General features: G+C 49.6%; 1 protein-coding gene across 5 annotated transcripts in view; it reads right to left on the reverse strand.

Annotated features, from left to right (window-relative positions):
- LOC146833173 (eukaryotic translation initiation factor 4B-like) overlaps nt 1-24829 on the reverse strand; it is a 443619-nt gene that overhangs the window by 142742 nt on the left and 276048 nt on the right. For 3 of the 5 annotated variants that reach the window (XM_085600827.1, XM_085600824.1, XM_085600826.1), the window contains exons 9-10: nt 5573-5810; nt 4883-4977 (exon numbers count right to left, since the gene is read on the reverse strand). In XM_085600827.1, the coding sequence (XP_085456953.1) occupies nt 4883-4977; nt 5573-5810 (333 nt within the window). The remainder of the gene's footprint in view (nt 1-4882; nt 4978-5572; nt 5811-24829) is intronic. The other 2 variants (XM_085600828.1, XM_085600825.1) reach the window with 1 other exon arrangement.

Consider the following 24829-nt stretch of genomic DNA (forward strand, 5'->3'; position numbering starts at 1 on the left):
AGCTGAGCCTGTCTGCAGTGGTCGGAACCACTTCCTTCTACTGTTTCCAGATATCGTCATACCATATACTCTTAAGTGCATTATGAACCTCGCGGTTAAATGCTAACTTTGGTTTGGCTTTATCAAAACATGTCGAGTAAGGTGTCAAACGAATTGGAATACTAACCCCTCGCCAATTCTGGCGACGGGGTTAGAATTCCACCCTTCTAGAGGGACACGACATGTACAGTACCTGAAACCCGGGTAAAATCAGACAGAGCCTCAGCTCCACAAAATGGATGCTGCCACCACAGACACAAGTCTGCCCTCCTGCTGCTGGGAGTCCTTCCAGCTTGGGAGGTGTGGACAAAGGGTTTCCTGCCAGGGGAGGTGCGTGCACCACCCCAGACAGGATTTTGTGTATTGGTCAGGTAGGGCTTGAAAGGAACCAGACATGCCTGAGGCTCACAAGGAGCCTCGGTGCATATGCCAGTTCAAACCGGTCCTGGGGCACACCAGCCCTGGACCTGGGGCGAGCTGGACAAAGGATTGGGGGTGTAACCACCCCCCTTCCTGGTCCCACCCATAGGGAGGGACCTAGCAGGTAGTCCGGCCCCTAGAATCCGAATAAAGGTAGGAGCTGTGTCCGAAGACTTCAGACATCCTGGAATCAACTTGAAAATAAGAAGAAGACGGGAACTTCGACATTCTGCTGCACAGAAGACTGAAGGAAATCTCCCCTGTGGTCAGGGAGTGACCACCTTGCTAACGCAAGCACCATCCAGCGAATCAACGTCTGCTTTGCCGCCGCCTCCCGCCGGAGCCCGAGCCCAGAGACAAACAAGACCTGGACCTCCAGACCTCTCACCGCCCGATCCACAGTCCCTGAAAAGAGGAGACCCGTGGAGGCAACGAGACACGTGGAGCCAGCCATCTTGAAACGACCACGACAAGCTGCAAGTGCAACAACCGAGGCTCCCTCCAAGTTGTGCTTTGGGATCTGAGAAGCCCAACACCCGAGCAGCATCTGCACCAAAGGTGAGCCCTCCAGCATCTCCACGATCTGCGTGGGGCCCTTCTGCATTTTGCCACTCGACGCGCCTAACCGGTTGCTGGCCCGCTGGCTAGTGGCCATCTTGGCGACGAACTTCAAGAACTACACCGCTGGTCTGGTTGCTCCAGACTGGCCCTTGCTCCCCTCCAAAGGAGCAGTCCCTCTGACCTTGCTGGTCGGAACCATCAGCTTATTTCGTTTTCCACAACAATTGCTTTTGCCAAGGCTTGTTTGCTTCGATCAAGTCGCCGACACCGCCGACAGCGAGAGCCTGCGTGGGACAGCTCGTGAACCGACTCCTGGACGTCGTCGACCTTCAGGGACCACGTGGCTGCAGAGACAAGCTACACCTTTCTTCCTGTTTGCACCCGACATCGCCTGGTACCCACCTGGTACCCACCTGGTGCCACGCTGGTGACTGAACACTGTTCCCTCTGCTTACAGGTCTTCTACAACTCCGATCCACTCTTGGATCCACTGCATCTCTCCCGGACCGACCGCCTGCAGCATCTTTGTCCACAGGCTCCACTGAACAGATAGAAGAAACCCGACGCACTTCGAGGCCTATGCACCCACTTCCTGTGGGTGAGGTAAAGCTGGCACTCCGGTGCCCAAGTGTAGAGAATCATCTCTAGTGTCTGTTTCCAATCTTGAGTTCATAGTCCATCCGGAAGATCCTTTTTGCAGTAACTTTGTAACTTTTACGCACCCACTGAAAACCTATGGGAGCCCGCGTGTGACTATTTGCTCTGCACACGCAACCCGTGGACCTCCTGGTCACTAACTAAAGTTAGCTCCTTGTAGGCCCAGCGATTCTAGAGGCCCTAGGCCTTTTCCCTTTTCTGCTCGTGGTACTTATACCACTATTTTAGTATATGGTTTGAGCGGCCACCAGGGCCTATCCATATAAAGTGCAACTTCTGTGTATTCTACTGTAATCTTGTTTAACGATTTGTGCTCCTGTGCTCATAAAGAGTCTAGGGGATACTTTGAGAAATAAATACATATATATTTTCAATATATATCTGTGTGGTGTCCTTTCATAGGTATAAAGGGGGGTTACATTTGGTAAAACAGCCTGCTTAACACGCTTCACGAGTTTAGCCTCAAAGACTGCTTAGCCTACGCTACCACTAGGGCAGCTAGTCCGAAAAGGTTGACTTACAACCACACCATAAGGGTTGCTTGGCATGGTACAAGGTGATCACTTTAACTAGTGAGCATCATATACCAGGCCAACTTCTCACAATTGCCGTGAGTGAACTTCAACTAACAGCTGTAGCAGGCAGCATGACACAATGTGCCATCGGTGGAGTACACTAAGCGCAGTGCGCAGTCTCCGCTACGAGTGCTTTTAAAGGGCAGCCCTTCTGTCTAGCGTGTTAGCCCCGGTAGTGTTAGGAGGCGCTATGTCGATTGTGTGTTCAAGCACACTTGGAACTGAAGCAGCCAGCGTTAAATCAGAGCCGCCTGCAGCTGAAAGATGTTATGCCTCATTCCATGGTGCTAAGCACACTTACTCTTGCAGCGAGAGCAGGCAGCTGCAATGAACACTGGCTGGCTGAAGTCTCTGCACTTAGTGGCCGGCCTCTGGCCATTCATTATGTGGCTGGCACAGACCAGAGCTACCTGCAGTCAGGGGTTCCGGTGCTCTGGGCAACTGAGCTGCGACTGAACCACCACTCCAGCCGCTGCACTGAGTCTCTGTTCAACCCAGCCGTCGTGTCTGTGGTGGGCCCCGCTCCGGTGTTGGTCACGAGATTCATTTACACGGAGCTCGTTGCAATGCGCTTGACATCAGACCAGGGAACGCGTCTGGGGTAGATGCAGGTCCAAGGCATCCACACACTAATTTCGCAGGGTGGACGCCATCCCCCCTGCCAAGAAGTTGGGCCCCACAGAAATAAGTTGAACTTGTCCCAGTGGAAGACACTGGGACACGTTCAGCAGCGCCTCCACGTGGTCTGCTTTCCATTTCCAGCAGCAACGAGCAGGCAGCAAGGGGGCATTTTTTTCACCTCCAGCTAGGCCTAAGTTAAGGGGCCATCGGGCCTCCTTTTTAGGTCTCGCCTAGGCAGCGCATACGCGGTCTCGAGAGCTGCTGTATACAGTATTGCGGGGGAAGCTCCGCCCACATTCCAGACATAATTTTGATTGGCTTCAATGATAAATTCAGCTTTTTGATTGGTGTTTGGCTTCTTAGTCCCGCCTCCTGACTGAGACATCATTTTTGCTCTTCCAAGGCTATCAGCCCCTTTACTTGTAAACCGGTTTTGTTTCCCTGTCTCTGTCCGTTCCCTACCGCAGTCCGTAACTTCTTGTACCACAACCACCCCCCCACCCGCTCCCATGCGCATCTTCTTTCATGCCAGCACTTACATTTAAAAAGCAATAGGTCTCTGGTAAATCAGAGTCCTATTGCATTTTCAATGCTTGTTTGGCGTGTGATTGGTGGGTGAATTGGCACTGTCGCATGCGCGCGATGCCGAACATCGTACGCATGCGCCACACAACAGCTCTCTGCACTGCACCAGGAGCTCTGCTAACTCTCTGCAGTATACTTTCATAAGATCAGTACAGCAGGTGTGGCTACCATATGTGAGGGTTTGTGTCCTTGCCGGGTAGAGCGGAGCTTGGGTGGACCCCCCTAGGACCCGTGAGCTTTGAGGTGCATGCACAGGGGATGGTATAATGCATGGCTAAACACTTATAAGGTCCCAAAGGCGAGACCGATTTGCATTGCAAATGCTTGTTTAAAATATCTTGACTGGAGGCGGATGGAACCTCACACTTAAATGTAAATGCCACAGAGGGAAACAAAGGCACAGCTTGCCATCTCTTCAAAGGAATGTGAGAGGCATGCTTTTGCCTTTGTTCTCTCCCTGTATACAAGTGCACACACTGTAAGACTGTCAGAGGGGGTGGTCTGTCCCAGGATTTGCACAATTAATTTAAATAGCACTAGTTTATTTATTTTATAGCGCTACGTCGTGACGTCATGTGCTGTGATGGCAGGCGTCATGTCACTTACATAGTGTCCAACTTGGTAATTTTCCCCACTTCTTTTTATAGGACTTGTGCCCTGCATCTGACAATGTTAGTAAATGTATCTATCACGATGCCACGCTTCAGCGCGGTGAATGACCACAGTAGCAAGCAGCGTGATGAGCTCAGCCAGATCACCACCCCCTCCCCCCCCCCCCCACTCGACTCTGCAACTTAATAGTGTGTTATGTTTAAGAGCTAGCGCTCCCGGGCCGCTTGACCGGCACAGCTGACGAGGCGCTGTATGCGTGACTTCGCATTTCAGTGCAGTGATGCGGACCACCACTCTGAAATGCGTTAGTCTAACGGCTGATACATTATACTTGGCAGGGCTGGCAATCGACAAGCTGAGGGAGTGGTAATATAGAAAGTAGGGTGAGCGGGAGTGATAAAGCATAAGCATCACACAGGTGAGCGCTCGATTACAAGAACACAAAAGCACTCCCATTGAGTTTTAAAGTCAAAAGAAAAAAAATAGTTAACTGAAAGTAAGCAACAGAAGTGTAAAAATCAGCCACTAAAAGGGTGGTAAAGAAGCTATGCTTCAGAGGGTGGACAAATGCCAGAAGAGGAAGGAAAGCCATTAAATAAGAAGGAAGCGAATGAGATTGACAAGAAAACTAACCAATCATATGCAAGGGCCTGACCAGGAGCACACCAAGTATTGGTATCATCTACAATTGGTCTTTTGCCAATGCATAGCTAAAACCTTCTGTATGCCAAACATAAAAAGACCTACTGTCCTTAGTGAATTTGGAGCAGCACGGTGTATAGGCAGTTTCTGGACTCTCCAGTTCTACTTACTTCGGGAAGACGTCCCTGTGCTACCAGTCTGGGAGGACTCGCTGCCTGTCCTGGATCGCTCTTGGGTGTTTTCTTCACTGCGCCAGCTTGGGTGTCTGTGGTCAATAGGAAAATGCGGGTTACAGAACTTATAAAATGCTTGGCACAAGAACATCATAGGATGTCAAACTAAATATTACATCGCCTTTTTTGAGTGTCATTAAAAACAATTCACACATATATTTTCCCCTTTACCAATCTGTAGATCATAGTATAGAAGTCAACAAATATTTTCCTTTTTACCCATATAAAGATTCTTCACCCGGTTTAAATTGTCCAACCTTCCCTTTCCTCCTTATGGAGGGCTACCCCCTTTCATGGAATCCCAGTCTTCCTGTATTTCTACTCAAATTAAACTGAAATAAACTTACAGAAAATTCAAGTCACCACAAATGTTAAATTCCCATTCACAAAGTACAATGCCACATCATTCAAATGCGTGCAACCAATAAATTTGGTGCCTCCATGATCGTTGGGTCTTTAGGAGGTGGAGCTGAAGTACACATTCTCTCTCTCAGACCAACCACCCTTCTGAATTACTGCTGTATGTGCCCCTTTCTCAACTGTATACTCCTTATTTCATTTGATTGCATATCCCTCCACTTCATAGATACACTTAGCACTGCCTTAAAAGCTTCTTTTTGTCTTCACCTTTCTCTAGGTTTTCGCTCTAATCTCGGGCGCTCGTCGTCCAGATGGCGTGTTAGTTTCTCCTGTTCTTTCTGTAGCCGCTCCTCTACCTCCCGTTCCCTGGCCGCTGTGTCCACTGGCTTTGCTCCGCCAAAAATGGAAGCAGCCCGGCTTGAGGGTGTGGACCCTCCAACTGAATCTGGCTCCTTGGGTGCTGTTCGAGGCTTTAGAACCAGTTTGGGCCTTTGAGTAGGGCCTGCTTCAGAACGATAAAAGATTAATTTAGTGCAGCCACTAAACAATCAAGGCTACATCACCCCTCATTCAGAAAAAAGCGCAACAGAAGCACAAGCTTTGGCACTCCTAGCAAAAATGGCATATGCGGTATCTTACAGATGATCCTAAAGCTGCCAATCTTAAAGTAGGAAGGGGATTTCACATTTCTAGTGTCCCTATGATTCTAACATTACACTCTATTATTGCTCAGATTTAGATCAGCATGCATACAGAACATTAGTTCAAAACAACTGTAGAGCATACAAATGGAAAGTTTAAGACATTGGGTTGTTGGCTGACTGATGGGAGACCTGGACAAGCAGCAACAATCCTCATCAGGGTGAGGAACAAGCTAACTCTAAATTAACCAGTGCTCAACCCTCTGATAGCTTGGCACAGAGCAGTCAGGCTTAGCTTGGAGGCAATGTGTAAACTATTTGTGCAACACTTCAAACAATAATAAAGTAAAAATATCACACAAAAGATCCCACACCAGATTACAAAAAAAGTGATTTTGATAAATAAAACAGGAACAAAATTACACAAATCTAATCAGTATGTGAGAAAGTGCCCTCTTTCTTGCATAGTATGCCCCCACTTTTTGCTAAATTGCTGATGTACTTCGAGTGTGCCCTGGGTTCCTGCCAATCAGGTACCCAGGGCCTGTGTTCCTTCCCTAAAACTGCATTGAAGCCTAAAGCCAACTGGCATCTCTGGCCACATGTCAGCCCCTGGTAAATGGTACCATAGGTACCCGGGGCACTGTGATCAGAGAAGGCCCCTAAGGGCTGCAGCACTTATTGTGCGACCCTTAGAGGATCTGTACCTTGAAACACACACACTGCCTTTGCAGGCTGGGTGTCTAGGTGCAGAACAAAACAAAGTCGACATGGCACACATCCCTGTGTGCCATGCCCACATAAAACTGCCCTGGCACACATCAGTCACCCCTCTAGCTGGGTGCCCTATGCCAGTGGTGAGGGTACAGGTGCATGAGCCCTGTACCCCTACAGTACCCAGGTCCATTCCTGGGCACTGTAAGTGCAGTGCTGCCATCTAAGAGTATATGGTGCTGGGAGGGTGTCATTACGAACTCCACAGCACCATAATGGCTACACTGAAGACTGGGAAGTTTGGTATCAAACTTCTCCGCACATTAAACCCACACGGATGCCAGTGTGGGATTTAATGTAAAATACACGACAGAGGGCATCTTAGAGTTGCCTCCTTAAACTCGACCAACTCCCAATGAACCTGACTGAGTGGCTGGCCAGGTTGCCACCACCAGACAGGTTTCTGGACCCGTGGGTCGAGTGCTTGCTGCTCTCGGGGGCCTGAAACAATGCATATCCTGGGATGAGGTGCCAAGCCTTCTCCCCCAGGATGGGCACGGTTCGCGAAGGAGAAGCTTCAAAAGGCATGCCGCCTTTGTGAGCTTCTCCAGACCATTTGCTGCTTTCAGCAACTGGTCCCCACTGGTTCTACCCCCCACTTTGGGTGGGAGAACCGGTGGGAAAAACAAGGAAGAGAGGTGTGCCCACCTCTGCCAACTCCACCCCTAAGGTGGGGGAGGCGAGGTGAAGCACAACCTCGAGTCCCCACCATCTTGAGGATGGGGGGACCCAGCCAACCAGGGAGAGGCTCCGGCCCCCCTCCCACTGGAGAGTGGCAGAATAGGGGGTGTACTCACCAAAAAGGGACCCATTGGTTCATGCCCTTTACCTACCCGTAACACCCCTAAATTTAGTATTTAGGGGCACCCTGAACCTTCCTTCCTCAGATCCAAAAACTACAAGAAAAGAAGGACAAGAAGCCGTGCAGAGCTAACAAGGACGGCGCCCACTAACTTAACCTGTCTCCACTCGAACCTGCTCCTGCAAAATCCCGGCGTGTCCAGCGGCCAGCAACCTCAAAAACCCCAGAGGACCTGACTGCATTCACTTTCCAAGCTGCTTCTCCCGTGAACACTGGACGTGTTTGAACTGCAGCTTCTGGTGCCAGCCCGAAAACACAAATCCAGCACACTCTGCACCCGCCGAGTCCGGCCCGTGTGTGAGTGAATAAACACCACGAGGAGGTCCCCCCCGGCGATCCTGACCCGAGATCCGGCGAACCCTGACCTGCTTCAAGCCACCAGACGATGCCTGCAGCCTCAATCTAGAGGACCCCCCCACCCCGATCAGAGCGGGTAAGAAAATCCGACGTCCAAAGGCACCTCTGCACCCGACGCCCCACGGCCTTGTGTGCCCAACCCAGTGGTGCCTAACCATCCCTCTACATCCCAACCTACCCCTCGAAGTGGTGGTCACTCCTGGAAGATCCTCGTCCCAGAGTCTGCAGTGTTTGTCTCGGAGAATCTCCATTGAAATCAACAGGGCACCCGACCTCAAAACTGCACCCTGCACCCGGCTGCCCAAGCGCCGCAGAGGGTGCCCCTTTGGTGCTAACTTGGTCCCCAACTTGCCCCGAGCTTAACCCTAGGAGCCTTGCTCCTACAACCCTGTGGCCTGCTTGCCAGCTGCCACCAGCCGGAGTCCCCCTATCCCCCACAGGATACCATTGGACCTCAAAACACTGCACCCGGCCACTCGAGTGCCGCTGAGGGTTCAACAGTGCATCACTGACCCTGGGAGACCCCCGAGTCTTACCCCAGAACCCCAACTCAAAAGACCGATTACTTACCTTGAAACCGATAACTCATTTTTCCTCATAGGAGAACATAGAAACTTTTTGGGAGACTTTTGAAAACTACTAATATTCCTTAAAAATCAGCCAATTAACCAAAACGCATTTTCTCAACTGTTTTCAGGAAATGTCCCAGTGCTGAATCCAGGATCTAGCACGGAGTAAGAAAAAGTAATGATAACCCAATTTACCTGCTAAGTGAATTTCCTCCCATAGGAGAACATTGGTGAATCTATGAGAAAATTGTTGGGTCAACTTTTGAAATGCAATAATATTCCTTAAAAATCATACCTTTAACCAAAACGCATTTACTCACCTGTTTTCAGGAAATGTCCCAGGGCTGAACCTAGGATCCAGCCTTGTGTTAGCAAAAGTAATCTGAAAAGTAATTAACTGCATTTTACTTAAAAAGCCCATTCAATTGAATGTACTATACCTGCAATGTGTTGCAAACTGCTTTCCTAAAACTAACCAAAACCAGTACAAGTTATACTGCTATTCTGAACTGTGTTCATACAAGTAAATTACTATTGCAAAGTATTTATATGCTTACCTGTACCAGGCTTGCTTGGTTCTAGAAATAACACAGTATTTTTTTTTTATACAAAACAATTGGCCTAGGGTTCAGTTCTTCGAGTGTGTGAGACCATTTGCTGACTGTGTACATCAAATGCTTTACACTGTCCTCTGATACTGCCTTACTGCTCGATCAAGCTACCACTTTAGAGAGTAAGGTTCTATCTAACTTTGACCTCTGCCAAACCTTTGGAGACTCTTGGACTCTATACACACTGTACCTCACTTTGGTGCAGTGTATATATAGAGCCAGTTTCTTACACAGTAGAAACTGAGATATGCAGATTAAGATTTCACAGAAATTACACTATAAAGCACAAAGCACCAACTGTGGATATCTGATCACGCAGGACCAGCACAAAGTCACAAGTTCAGGCTGACCATGATTGAGTGCGAGCAGACTACAGGGACCTAATTAGGCTAGCTGAACAGAGTTCCTAAAATCCTGGTTAGTGGAGTGTTCGGCTGCGCAACTCATCTTAGCAGATCCTAAGTGATGAGTCAATTACGAGTTGCAGTGAGGTTGCATTGTGATGCAAAGTCTGGCATCAAGGGTGTGTCTGGCAGTCAGGGCGATGCATCAGTTTCGAGGCTGCGATGCGGAGTCAATCATACTCTGGGCTGCCCGTCAACAAGGGATGCAAATGCCTGCACTGAGGGTCCGTCGCGCAGTGGCGGTTCCAATAGGGCGACGGGCTGCAGTGCGGGTACTTGTGGCAGTACCAGTCCAGGCAACAGCGGTGATGCTTGGGGTTGCACCACACAGAAGAGATGCGTCCGTTCCACTGCATTCAAAGAGGCTGGCAGAGCACTTTAGGCCCACTTCCAAAGGTCCAGGACTGAGGTGGCATCACTTCACAGGGTAACCTCACAGATGGCAGACTCCAGGTGCTGGGGTAGAGTTCGTCAGAACCTTTTGTCCTGAGGCTCAAGTCAGGAGGCCAGCCAACTATCCCTTGGAGTCACTCTGGTGGTCCGGGGATCATGGAGAAGAACAATTGTTACTTACCTGTAAACAGGTGGTTCTCCAGTATTGGTGTCTTTCATAGATTCACATGCTTGAATATTCCCCGTCGTCGGAGTGGGAGTCCCACGGTAAATAAAATAGCAATATATATATATATATATATATATATAGTAAAATATATACATAAGTAATCATATAATTAGTGCATATAGGTGTAAAACACACATAGTGTACCTATAAGAGAAAAACTCCATAGGAATACAATGGAGAGAGACAAAAGACCTTTGTAGTCTATCTCTGTCATTATGTAAGTCCGAACTGAAGCCAATCAGGCGTCAGCCCCTCTCTAGAACCTTCTCCTCAGAGCTTCTCACCTCAGATTTTCGTAGCACAAGAGTGACTGTAAAGTGCATGAGGAGAAGAGAGCCTCTGAAGGGAGGAGGGAGGGTCGCATGTGAATCTATGAAAGACACCAATACTGGAGAACCACCTGTTTACAGGTAAGTAACAATTGTTCTTCTCCAGTATTAGGGTGTCTTTCATAGATTCACATGCTTGAATATAGAATAGCTAGCAGTAACAATCACCATTGTTTCCATGCCAAAATAGATTCAACATATATAGATAATCAATCTTCTTATGCATAAAAACAGTATAGAAACAACTGTAACATTGTAAATGCATAATATATATATGGAAACAATATGGAGGCGGGAGGAAGAGGCTCACCTTACTTAAAAAGATTGCGCAGCACTGCCTGTCCCACTGCAGCATCCTCCTCGCTTAAAGTTGCCAAGCAGTAGTGCTTAGTAAACGTGTGTCTGGTCGACCACGTAGCTGCTCTGCAGATGTGTTGCAAAGATACTCCAGCAAATAAGGCAGTAGATGATGACACTGCCCTAGTGGAGTGTGCCCTCACTGGAGACTGCAGAGGTTTATTTGCCCTTTGGTGGCAGAAGACAATAGCTGCCGAGATCCAGCGTGCAATCGTTGGTTTAGTAACCTGACGTCCTTTATGACAGCGTCCATATGCTATAAAAAGTTGATCGGATTTCCTGAAAGAAGCTGTCTTACTGATGTAGAACTTAAGACACCGCTTGACGTCCAAAGAATGTAATCTTTGTTCTGCAGGTGTCTGAGGATTGGCAAAAAATGTCTTTAATATTACTGGCTCGTTAATGTGAAAGTCAGTAGGCACCTTGGGTAGAAATGATGGATTGGTGCGTAACACTACAGCATCCGGTTTGAACTGCAGGAACGGAGGTTTGATGGTAAAAGCATGGATGTCACTGACACGACGAGAAGACGTTAGTGCCAGAAGTAGAGCTACTTTCCAAGTGAGATATTTTAGGTCGACCTTGTGAATGGGCTCGAACGGAGGTCTCATCAATTGTGATAACACAACGTTGAGGTGCCACAACGGAGGAGGACGCCGAACTGGCGGAAATTTCCGGAATAGACCCTTAAAGAATTGGCGGATTATTCTTGAGGAACAAAGGGAACTTGATCCATCTTGCCGAAAACGTGAAATGGCTGCTAGAAAAACCCTTAGGGTTGCATGCGACAGTCCAGAACTGGCTAGGTGCAAGAAGAATGGTAGCAATTGCTCTGCCGTGGAATGTATCGGATGGACTCCGTTAGCAGCACACCAATGGCAGAAACGGTTCCATTTAAACTTGTACGTCCTGATTGTAGAAGGTGCTCTTGCCTGGGCCAAAATATCCCTACAATCCTGCGGGATGTCTAGGTGGGCGAACTCATGGTGTTCAGGTTCCAGGCTGATAAGCTCAGTGAGGAGGGATTTGGATGACAAATTCTCCCTTCGCTCATTGTGAGCAGATCCGTCCGATGTTGCAGGAGGATTGGTTGGCATTGGGACAGGAGGAGCAGTTCTGAGAACCACGCTTGCCGTGGCCAGCGCGGGGCTATTAGGATCAGGTGGCAAGGTTGTCTCCTCATCTTCCAAAGAACCCGAGGTATGAGGGGTATTGGAGGAAAGGCGTACGCAAATAGATTGCACCAGTTTATCAAAAGGGCATTCCCTTGTGATTCCTTGTGGGGATGCCAGCTTGCGTAATTTCGGCATTTCCGGTTCTCCGGCGTAGCAAAGAGATCGAGTTGTGGACGGCCCCATAGTTGGAATATCCTCTCTAGAGTGGGTTGGTGTAACTCCCACTCGTGGGTCGACGAGGAGGACCTGCTCAGGGAATCCGCTAGGACATTGGATACTCCTGGCAGGTGTACTGCCGTAAGCAAGATCTGATGACTGAGAGACCAGTCCCAAATTCTTTGAGCTAACCTGGAGAGACTTGGGGATTTTGTTCCGCCCTGTTTGTTGACATAGTGCATACAGGTTGTGTTGTCTGTCTGTATTAGCACTGACTCTCCTTGGAGCAAAGGCAGAAATGATTTTAGAGCCAGAAAAATCGCCATGAGCTCCAACTTGTTGATGTGCCAAGATCTTTGATGTGTGGACCATCTTCCCTTCACAGAGAGATCCTCCAAATGTGCGCCCCATCCTTCCAATGAGGCGTCTGTTGTGAGTGTTCTGTCCGGTGGCAACGACAGAAAGGACATGCCTTCCGTCAAGTTGGCTGGAATTGCCCACCATGCGAGTGCTGACTTTATCTGATCTGTGACACATATCATGTCGTGGAAAGATCCAGTTACCTGACGCCACTGAGCATCCAGAGCTTCCTGAATAGGACGTGTCCTCAGCCGGCAATGAGGGATCAAGGCAATGGATGATGACGCCATCCCCAGAAATGATTTTAATAGTCTCACAGAAACTGACTCTCTTGATCTGATCAGAGCCACCAGTCGCAGCATCTTTTTGAGACGCTCCTGGGAGAGGAATGCCTTCGCTGACACAGTCTCCAAAGTTGCGCCCAGGAAATCTCTTTGTTGGTACGGATGAAGTTGGGATTTTTCCACATTTACGGACAGGCCTAAAGAGCGAAGCACGTTCTGGCACAGAAGAGTGTGTTGTCGCAGGTGAGTGCTGGACTGAGATTTCAGGAGAAAATCGTCCAGGTATGGAAATATTTGCACTCCCTGGAGGCGCAAATACGCTATTACTGGAGCCAGTACCTTCGTGAACACTCGAGGGGCCGAGCGCAGGCCAAATGGTAACACTTTGAATTGGTAATCGTGTTGACCCACTCGAAAACGCAGGAACTTTCGATGCCGCTGTAAAATAGGGATATGAAAATAGGCATCCTGGAGATCTATCGTCGCCAGAAAATCTTCCTGCAAGAGTAAGCGCAAGATGTCTACCAGCGTCATCATACGGAAGGATTGGCTCTTTATATATTTGTTTAGTGCTCTTAGATCGAGGATGGGCCTCCACTCTCCGTTCTTCTTTGTGATCAAAAAGAACCGGGAATAAAAACCTTTTCCCTTCTGAGACACTGGTACCAGTTCTATAGCTCCTTTTTGCCTTAAAAGTCGTACTTGATGCAACAGTTCTTTCATGTGAGCTGGAGGCGGTCCGGAGGGTGGAGTGGGAGGAGGGAATTTGGTGAATTCTAAGGCGTGTCCCTTCTTCACAATGTCCAAAACCCAACGGTCCTTTGAGATGGAGGACCATTGGGAAAAGAACAGAGAGATTCGACCTCCAACCTTGTCCGTCCGGTAAGAGTCACTGTCTCTTTGATGCGGTTCCTCTGTATGAAGATTTTCCTCTATATGACTTGGAGGTTTGCTGCCGTGATGTTTGCTGTTGCTGTCCATAAGAGTAACGGTTGGACCCTTGATTGTAAGGTTTGTATTGTTTATTGTCTCTTCGAAAACTTGAGGAGGTGCCACGTCCGCGTGCACCACGAAAATTACTCCGCTGAAATTGAAGGTTTCCTAGTGATCTAGCTGTTTGTGTCTTTCTTTATGGACTGTAGAGCTTCATCGACATGGCTCCCAAATAAAGACTCTCCGTCATATGCCATGTTTAGGATCATGGACTGAACCTCCTGACGAAAGGATGTAGATTTTAACCATCCTTGCCTACGCAGAACAGCCGCTCCGGCAAGCTGACGGAAACCCATGCAGGCGATGTCTACTGCACAATCGATTATTTCCGCCGATGCCGCTTCTCCCTCTTGGAGCAACTTCATTGCCTCCACTTTAGATGGCTCTGGTAACTCCTGAACCACATCCGAGATATCAGCCCAAACTTGTCTGTCATATCGTCCCAGGATGGCCAAGGCATTAGCTGCTCTAACCACCGTAGAGGCCATAGAAGAGAATTTACGCCCTATGGCATCCATCCGACGCCCGTCACGATCCGGAGGTGAGGTGATAGAAGATGCCGGATTTTTCGCCTTACGTTGCGCTGCCTGCGTAACTACCGACTCAGGTTTAGCCTGACCCGTGAGGCATGCTGGGGTTCCTATTGGTGCCTTATATTTCTTTTCTAATCGAGGCACCTGAGCTGGCAAGGTATTCGGTGTCTGCATTAATTTCTTGCCTTCTTCCCAAATAAACTCAACTATGGGAATAGCATGAGTCTGTAAGGTTGATTCTTGAAATCATAAAGGAAGCAATCTTCCTCCCTGCGCTCCGTTGTTAACTTAAAACGGTGTGATGCCCTTTCCATCAGTTGGTGAAAGTTGGCTATGTCCACTGGAGGTGAATCCCCTGTTACTATCTGTGAGGGGGATGGTGTTTGTGCCTGGTAATTGTCCCACTCCGCCATATCATCATCATTGTCATCTACATCCCCATCATCATCTGGGATTTCACCCTCTTCTGTGTCCTGAGGGCCTTCCTCTACAGGCTCATAATGAGGCAACAACCTTTCCGGAACCTGTCGTGGCGGTACAGGCGGCATCTGAGGAGCAGGATTTACAATAGGTACCGGTGGAACAACTGCTGGAATCACCGGGGTTGACGGAACCTCTGAACGTTGAGGGGATAGAGGGAACCGTTGGTTGTAGTCGTCCAACATGCGTTGGAGATTAGTAATGAGCGACAAAGGAAGGGTCGCCGTTCTATGCTTCGGAGGGGCCTGGTGTATATATACCGGATCCTCATCCTCACTACTGACATCCTGGCACTTAATAACTAAGTCGGATGGACTTTGTGCCGTTCCGAAAGACTCCGGTAACCCTTCGGACTCCTGATCCGAATCCGTAGCGAATAATGGTGAGGGAGGCTGTGCATCTCCCACAGGAATATTATGTTCCTGGCTATCCGGGCCCACAGTAGGAGGTAACGGTGTCCAAGAAACTCCAGCTAAAGATGAAACCGACGCTGAAGCTAGCTGAGGCTGTTGTTCCCTTCTTGTTTTCTGGGTAGACGCAACACCTCTTATTTGTACCCTTACGAATGTCTGTGGAGATGTACTCGTCGATGGAGCCGTCGTCGACGGAATGATGGTCGACGGAATTATCGTCGACGAAGTCTGTGGCAACAAAATTGCCGTCGTCGGATTCGCCGTCGACGGAGCCGTCGTCGACGGGGCCGTCGTCGACGGGGCCACCGTCGACAGAGCCACCGTCGACGGAGCCGTCGTCGAGGTCTTCGTAGACAAGGCCTTCGTCGACGGACCCACCGTCGACAGTGTCGTCGACGGGATCTTCTTTTTCTTCGCCGACGGAGCGGGCGTCGACGAGCTCGACGACGTCTTCGCCGACGGCACAGTCTTCGTCGACGGAACCTTTGCCTTCTTCGTCGACGTCGAAGTAATGGGCACAACAGAAGTCACCGCCCTTGAAGAACTGATGGTAATCGTCGACGAGGATAACGTCGACATAACGCTCGTCGACGACGAAGCAGCTGACGTCGTCGTCGGGGTCACCGTCGACGAGGCTGACAATTTTTTCCCAGAGGAAGTAGACGCCTCAGCAGCCTGAGAACAGTGTCCCTTAGGCGACAAAGCAGTAGGTGAGACCACAGAGGTGGCAGTTGTCAGAGGCAAAGCCAGCTTCTTCTTCTTCAGGAAAGGAGATGGTAACTCCTGCACACTACTGCGCTTAGAGGCTGGTTGGGAACGACCAGAAAAGAGACTTTCCACATCAGAGAGTGGGTTATCCTTGTCCTTCAGTCTCTGTAGCCATAATAGCAGGCGGCCTTCTCTGTCCTTTAGAGTTTTTGTAGAAAAAGTTCTACAAAATTTACATTTTGCCACCTCATGGTCAGGATATAAACAGTAAATACACTTACTGTGTGGGTCCTCAGAGAACAAACGCAGCTTTCCACATGAAGAACATGGTCTGAACAAAGATTTCTTACTAGAAGACATCCTTACTGACAAAAACTGAGCAGAGCTCAGGGAGACTCCCTGTCACACGACGTGCGGTAGAAAATCTGAGGTGAGAAGCTCTGAGGAGAAGGTTCTAGAGAGGGGCTGACGCCTGATTGGCTGGAGTTCGGACTTACATAATGACAGAGATAGACTACAAAGGTCTTTTGTCTCTCTCCATTGTATTCCTATGGAGTTTTTCTCTTATAGGTACACTATGTGTGTTTTACACCTATATGCACTAATTATATGATTACTTATGTATATATTTTACTATATATATATATATATATATATATATATATATATATATATATATATATATATATATATATATATATATATATATATATATATATATATATATATATATATATATATATTGCTATTTTATTTACCGTGGGACTCCCACTCCGACGACGGGGAATATTCAAGCATGTGAATCTATGAAAGACACCCTAATACTGGAGAAGTGTGGCTCAATGATTAGAGCGGCAGACCCTGATGCAGAGGTCTAGCCCGGGACCAGGGTTCAATTCCCTGCCTCGGTGGGTCTTGGGCTCAAAAACTCCACGGACCTGATAATTCTCGCCTCGGTGCCTATTCCAATCATGGAGTCCCACTCAGCAACTCTGGGCAATAGCTTGCTTAATCTCCACAACGGCCCCCACAACGCTAAGGATTCCTGGCCTCCACCTTGGAGGTGCCCAGGAGTGGACGCCTCACAGGGAAAGCCAGGATGGGTTCCACAGCGGTATTCGTACAAGCGCCTTGAGACCCTTGTGGGTGAGTAGTGCGCTATACAAGTATCAATTTACATTCCAGTCCTACTCACCCAGGCAAGAGTGCAGCAGGTCAGAGCAACAGTACGACAGAGTGGCAATCCTTTCAGCAGCACAGCAGTCTCCATTCCTGGCAGAGTATACACAGGTTCAGCAGTGTAATGAAGAGTTAATGTGTCTGAGGTCTAGCATGTATACCCTGTTGTGCCTTTGAAGTGGGGAGAAGCTTCTAGAGGCATGCCTTTGAAGTGCCTTGCCTTCCTTGCCCTGGCGCCAGACCGATTACAGGGGGTATGCAGTCCTTTGTGTGGAGGCAGGACACCGCCTATTCAAGCGTAAGTGGGGCTGTGCCTAGCTCCTTCCTCCCATCCTGGCAGTGGTGGCCCATCAAGGCACATCTAAGCTCCCTATTGAGTGTGCCAATCTAGGAGGAATATACAAAGCCCAACTGTCAACTACACCCAGTTATATGACCCAGAGACCTGTTTCGGCCACCAAAATTCCAAGGCAAGAAGATGCCAGCTTTCGAAAAGTGGCATTTCCAAAACTGTAATTTACAATCTGACTTTACCATAAGTTAGGATTTTTCATTATCATTCCAAAGATAAACATGAATGAGTTACCGGTTCCCATTTGGAAGTTACAGCTTATTAAATGTAATAAGGTAACCCCAGTGTTAGTCTATGGGAAGGGTAAGCCTTGCATTAGTGAATGGATTTAAGAATTGCTCATTCCCAGCACATGCATGCAAAACTTAAAAGTACAGGTCCTACTTAAAAACATTACACTCTCGGTTGTCCAGCACCTACTCTAGGGGTGACATATGTATTAAAAAGGAAGGTTTGGGCCTGGCAAAAGGTTTATTTTGCCATGCTAAAATGGTAATTTAAAATGGCACACCGCCTGCAATGGCGACCTCAAACATGTTGAAAGTGCTACTTAGGTGAGTAGCACAAGTACTGCAGGCCCACTAGTGAAAAGGAACAAATGTGGCATTTAATTTACAAGCCCTGCGCACATGAAGTGACACTTTACTAGGGATGTGTGAGAAAGTGCCCTCTTTCTGCATGGTTGCCCCCACTTTTTTCTGAACTGCTGATGTGCTTTGACTGAGTGTGCCCTGGGCTCCTGCCAATCAGGTACGAAGGGCCTATGTTCTTTCCCTAAAACTGCATTGAAAACAAAACCCAACTGGCATCTCCGGCCACAGGTCAGCCACTGGTAAATGGTACCACAGGTACTCAGGGCACTCTGAACAGGGAAGCCCTCTAAGGGCTTCAGCACATATTGTGACAGCATTAGAGGCCCTGTACACTTAAATGCTGCCTTTGCAGGCTGCTTGTTTTGGTGCAGAACAAAGTGAAGAGTCAACATGGCACACATCCCTGTGTGCCATGCCTACAACCCACTGCCCTGGCATAGATCAGTCACCCCTCTAGCTAGGTGCGCTATTCCAGTGGTGAGGGTGAAGGTGAATGAGCCATGTGCCCCTACAGTGTCTTCATCTATTCTTAGACATTGTAAGTGCAGTCCTGCCATTAAAAGTATATGGTGCTGGGAGGTTGTCATTACGAACTCCACGGCACCATAATGGCTACCTTCGGTAACGATGTATCTGGTAGAGTCACAGTCTAGCCGCAGATTCCTTAACTTAGAATATCCCCAGGCGTCAGACTGGACCCGGAAAATTTTCCACAGCAGCACCTCTGCGCATCGGTGGGCGCCGCCGCATGGCTCCGCTCTGATGTCATCCACGGACGCGACGTTAGTGGACCCTTATATGCCACACCCGGCACGCTGACGTCCGTTTTCTTCAGAGAAACTTTTCCGCACCACAACGCGGAGCCATCACCAAAAACTGTGAGAATATGGGAACAGTGTGCATAAAAGATAGAAAATGTAAAGGAAAGCAAATGGTGATAAACAGCACCATAAAGCACAGTGCCAGGCACCGTATATTGAAAACTAGCAAAGGGAAAAAACACAGTACCGCTGTGAGGAGTAATCCTCAAAAAGCGAATGCCAAATCTCCCCCAGAGGCAGGAGAGGATGTGAGAAAATACAATGCTGCAGACGACAGAAATCTGCAACCTGAAAAGATAACTGAAGGGCACAGGTCTGAAACCCATGAGCACAGACAATCCCTCACAAGACTGCACTCGGCAGGGATGCCGTATCCAGAGTTGAGATCCAGTAGACCGGGCAGAGCTAATTGATTTAAACCACTGAGTCAGTGGGGAGGTAGGAGACCCCAAGGCGATTAAGAAGCGGAGAGATGGAAGGGGGGAAGAGGAGGAAATCCCCCACTGGATAACCCAGGGCGTAGGGATGTAAAGGGACACCAGACACACAAGCCTACCGTTCCATCACGAGAACGGGCGAAATCGAGCAAGCGAAACAGAAATAATTATTCTGTGTAGGAGCGAAGGGAAAGATGTCACACTGTAGAAAGATAAAGCCACCCAGAGGGAGGTGAATGCAGGAAGCCCAACCTGAAAAGGTCCTCGCAGAGCGGGGAGGACGGGCGGGCATTAAGAAATCTGCGGCTAGACTGTGTCTCTACCAGTTACATAGTTACCGAAGGTAAGTAACTCGTTCATCTGATCGAGACTTCTAGCCGCAGATTCCTTAACTTAGAATACCAAAGCCGTACCCATAGAGGAGGCAGGCCTGCAACTGTACCCCATCAAGTTCCTGAGGGAATGTACCCATGAGCAGTTGACGAAATACAGTGGTGACTGCAAGCTAGCGCAGACAGACCATGAAGCTCCAAAATGAGCGATAACGGGAGGCAGGGTACCGCAAGCCGTCCAAGACAGCAGGAAAACTCTGTACGTATACTGGGTTGAGAGAAGAAAGCCTAGAGCTAGAATGGCGGAGCGGAAGTTAGAGGTGCTGGCTTCGCCAAGATTAGAATGAATGGATCCGCAGAGTCCGATGTGTTGACTGACCTGAAAGTCAGAGACGCGACAAACTGGTATGACAGAGCGCATACCTGGCCAGTAAGTACAACAGTGAAAATAAGCGTCCTAGAACCTAAACCGGCTAAAAGATGTGGGATCGCATTGGTAGCACACCGACCAATGGTCCTAAAGTGCCGTTAGAATCAAGAACACAGTATACTCCAGCACGCAGTCGCCCCTTCGCCAGACAGGAGAGGGGGCCTACGACAACCATTAGAAGCTCACACACAGAACTACAGGAATAATAAGAGTCATGTGGAAGACCGGAACATATGCATATCTTGAAGGTAAAACCAATCTAGGTATAGGACAAAACCCATCTGTAGGGCAGTTTGAGCAGCCGCAGAGGGAACGGAGACATTATCGGTTGAGCTGGCCTGCGCGAAGACACCGCAGGAAGGGATGTGCGTAAACAAGTCCGCTGTGTGAGGAACATAGGGTAAGAAAAAACCCATGTAAAAGGAGGCTGAACGTGATGAGACATGGGTATGTGAAAGAACCCACAGTCATATGGAAGAAAAAAGTAGTCTGGGCAATATGTAGAGCCGGAAGCAACAGCTACCCTCCCGGGAGGAGGGAAGCTGCTCCAGGAGAAAAAGGAAGAGGCGGAGCGCGAGAGGAAAGTGAGACCCAAGAAGCAAGTATCCTGAAGAGAACACTCCGTAGAGTGTTACAGTAGGAACCCAATGCAGAAGTGTGGAAACCACCTGAGCAGAATGCCTCAGGAACAAACTCCTGTTTACAAAAGTGCTCAACAATGGTGTGCAGAAGACTGCACAGCACAACGCTCATGGGGCAAGGATTCCCTGTGTGAGAGGATGAAACCCAGACAGGGCTGAAGTACGCGAAAGTAATACCCAACTCTAAAGTGAAGGGTAGAAGAAGCCTCGCAGAAGCGGGATAAAGAACACAAACACCCTATGAAGCGAAGCACACCAGGGTGCCGACTTCATCCCAGCACGAATGCAGGGTTTCAGTAGAGAAAGAACTGCACCTGGACAGAACCAAACAAGGCTCCCAGAGGACAGCGGCAGTTAAAAGGAAAACCAACCGCAGCCTGAAAGTAGTACGGGGTACCGGAGACCACAACTTTGAAGCGCCAAACACCACCACCTACGTGCACATGCGGACGCATACAGAAGAAAAAGAAGACGGTTGATATCTAAAAGATCCCCTGTGAACAATACTCCCTAGGAGTGTACGTTATGAAATACCCTATGTGGGGTAAGTCAACCTCGACAAGGGCCCTCTACCGGACCAATGGAGGCAAACAGGGCGCACATCCACCCAGACCATTTGGGTATTACGTCATGAACCCAAAGTCGCAAATATGGAAGGCAACCTTTTCAATTAAGGAAAGCAATATAAAGTCACAGATGTGACAAACAGGCTCACAAAGTCAAGAAAACGTGGTCGTTAAGGCCAGGAAATCATGGGAGACGAGACATAAGGCGGGACACCGCTGAATCAGCGTGACAATTAAAAAGGGTTCTACACCATTGAATGGCAGATCACGTAGAGCATCCCGAACATTGCTGGGGAACAGACTATCCAGCAGCCACGCATGGCTGCGCAAAGCAACTGACCGTGTCATTGCTCTACTAACCGAATCAGTAGCGTCTTATGCCAAACGAATTGAGTATTGTGCCAATCCACAGCCATCAAGACGAAGACGCTGCAAATCTGCCCTGGGTGCTCCCGGGAGAGAAGGAAGAATGAACACTACCAAATTCTAAAGGGCAAAGGAAGTACGTGCGAACACGCAAGATGTGTTTAAGGCACGAATGGCAGCACTGCTGGAGGCAAAAATGTTGCGTCCACAGGTCTTTAGCCACCAAGCTTTCCTAGTGGGAGGGAGCAACGGTAAAGCGAGAGAAGGGTGTAAGGCAAAACCTGCCTGAACAACCAGACCCTGAGCTCTAGGGCGAAGATATAAGCAGACTGGATCGTCCGGGGCAGGACGGTGCCGGCGAACAATTGGCTCTATCAACAGGGTCACCAGAGGAGGGTTGCGCCAAGGCCCCAAGCAGGATATCAAATAAAGACCCACAAGGGGCAGCAAAGGCTACACGTCCACAGGCTCCATATTGAGGAGATCCAGTAACGGATCAGTAGTAAGGGAAATCCTAGTGGTTTGCAAGCGGTGAACATCCGCGGCCCTGCGAATAGGCTGTGCAAAGGCTGCACTAGCCTCCGTTGCCATCCTGTTTGGTGACAACAATCCATCGTTAGGGGACAGTTGAAGGCTAACCTGTCCACCAGAGAGCAAGAGTGGAATAGCCTGTGGTTGGTACAAGGGCCAGGGAACACTAGGCACTCGCAACAAACCCTTGGTATGGTGAACCCGTTGTGAGCTAGTCCTTTTGGCGTTCGATCCTCTTGTAACAAGGGTTCGAGCGTTGCCGTAGGCACCGGCGTCGCCACAAGATCGAGAATCGCTAAAGGGGACTCCAGGTGTGTCCCACTGGCGTCGTATCTACTCCGGAGTCGACGCACACAGCCGGTGCAGAGGACGAATCTGCCGGCGAAGATCCGCCATGAGTGCCTTCCTCCTCTGTGGGACCCGTAGGCGCACCAGGGGGTAACTCAAAGAAAGATTGGAGTGCATTAGAGTAGGCCTCCATTTGGGATCTAGTCGCCCAAACACCAGGGAAGGGTGGGTATGGGGTAGACTACTGCTGGGTGCCCATGCCGGGCAAGGACCGAGCCGCAGGCCCCAGCAACACGCTGACCAGAGGAAGTCCTCCGCAACTTGCGCGTATGTTTACCTGCCTCCGAATGACGTTCAAGGGAACGACCCCACGATTGACGCCGAACCGGAGGGGAAGTTTGATGGCAGGAAGGGGCAGGACCGGACAGCCAGCAGCTTCATACGACGCTCCCGAAGGGACTTAAGTGTTGTCTGTACATATACAAATCGCGTGTGGATCCTTGACAGACATCTGTCGCTTGCAGGTCTCACACGCCTGAAAGCCCGAAGGCATCGCACATTGTTCCCTGATGCCAAAGACGTCAAGAAGGCCCCAAAAACAGGCCAAGGAATTGCTGGTTTTACAGGATCTGCCTTGGGAAGCAGAAAAAGAAAAAACTGACGTCAGCACGTCGGAGGAGGCATATATGGCTCCACTGACATCACGTCCGTGGACGATGTCAGGGCGGAGCCGTGCAGCGGCACCACCCCCCCCCCCCCCGACACACAGAGGTGCTGCTGCGGAGAAGTTTCCGGATCCAGTCTGACGCCTGGGGATAGTCTACGTTAAGGAATCTGCGGCTAGATGTCTATCAGATAAACCCACACTGATGCCAGTGTGGGATTTAATGGAAAATGCACACAGAGGGCATTTTAGAGATGTCCCCTGAAAAACGGCCTACCACTAGTGTCCACTAGAGTCCAAGCTGAGTGGCTGCTTTCAGCTGCCACCATCAGACATGTTTCTGGACCCCTGGGTCGAGAGCCTGCTGCTCTCGGGGGCCTGAAATAATGCAGAGGTGCCACGCCTCCTCCCCCAGGATGGGCAGGGTCCACGAAGGGAAAGCTTCAAAGGCTTACCGCCTTTGTGAGCTTCACCGGGTCACTTGCTGCTTTCAGCAACTGGTCCCCACTGGTTCTGACCCCCACTTTGGGCGGAAGAACCGGAGAGATAAACAAGTGAGGAAGAGAGGTGTGCCCACCTCTGCCAACTCCACCCCTCAGGTGGGGGAGGCGAGGTGAAGCACAACTCTCCCTGCCATCTTGCAGATGGGGGACCCAGCCAACCAGGGAAAGGCTTATGCTCCCCTCCCACTGGACAGTGGCATAATAGGGGGTGTGCCCACCCCAAGGAAGAGACCCATTGGTCCCAAATTGTTTACCTACCAGTTACGCCCCTAAATCTAGTATTAAGAGGCACCCCTGAACCTTGCTTCTGCAGACAAACCAAAAGATGAAAAGAATAAGGACCAAACAGCCATGCCTAACCCATTGACTTGGGCCCAGCCCTACCGGCCTGTCCCCACCACGAACCTGCAGAAGCGAAACTCCAGGGTGTCCTGCAGCCAGCAGCCTCAAGAACCAAGGATCTGCCCTCAAAAGAAAAGACTGTCTCCCATGAACACCAAATTTGTTCAACAGACTCCAGGTCTGCCAAAGTCTGAGTTTGCACCACTCGGCACCAGACGCCCACGGACCGAGTAGCCCAACACAAAGAGGTCTTCCCGGCGTTCCTGACCCGAGATCCGGTGACCCCCTGACCTGCCTCAAGCCTCCAGCCGACGCATGCAGCCTCAAACCAGAAGGTGTACCCCAACCGTGACCAGGAGCTGGTAAGAAGATCCAACCCTAAAAGGCACCCCTGCACCCGACGCCCCACGGCCTTGGGTGGCCCAACCGACGGCACCAAACCCCAGCTTCCCAACTTACCTCTCCAAGTGGAGATCGCACCCATAAGACCTTCGTCCCCAAGCCTGCAGTGTGTTTGCAAACCGGAGACTCCCCATTGAAAGCTACAGGGCTCCCGACGCCAAAACAGCACTCTGCAACTGACTGCCCCGGTGCCGCTGAGGGTGACCCTTTTGTGCTGGCTCAAACCCCCATTTGTCTTGAGCTTAAGTCCAGGAGCTTTGCTCCCACAACCCAGTGGCCTGCTTGTCAGCAGCCACCAACTGGAGACCCCTATCCCCAGTTGGATAACATTGGGCCTCAGCACTCTTCACCCGGCCGCCCTAGTGTCGCTGAAGGTGTAACAAGAGTGCATCCTTGACCATGGGGGACCCATGAGTCTAACCCCAGAACGCCAACTCCCACAACAAAGT

The sequence above is a fragment of the Triturus cristatus genome, chromosome 4_2 (genome assembly GCF_964204655.1).
Source record: "Triturus cristatus chromosome 4_2, aTriCri1.1, whole genome shotgun sequence".
NCBI lineage: Eukaryota > Metazoa > Chordata > Amphibia > Caudata > Salamandridae > Triturus > Triturus cristatus.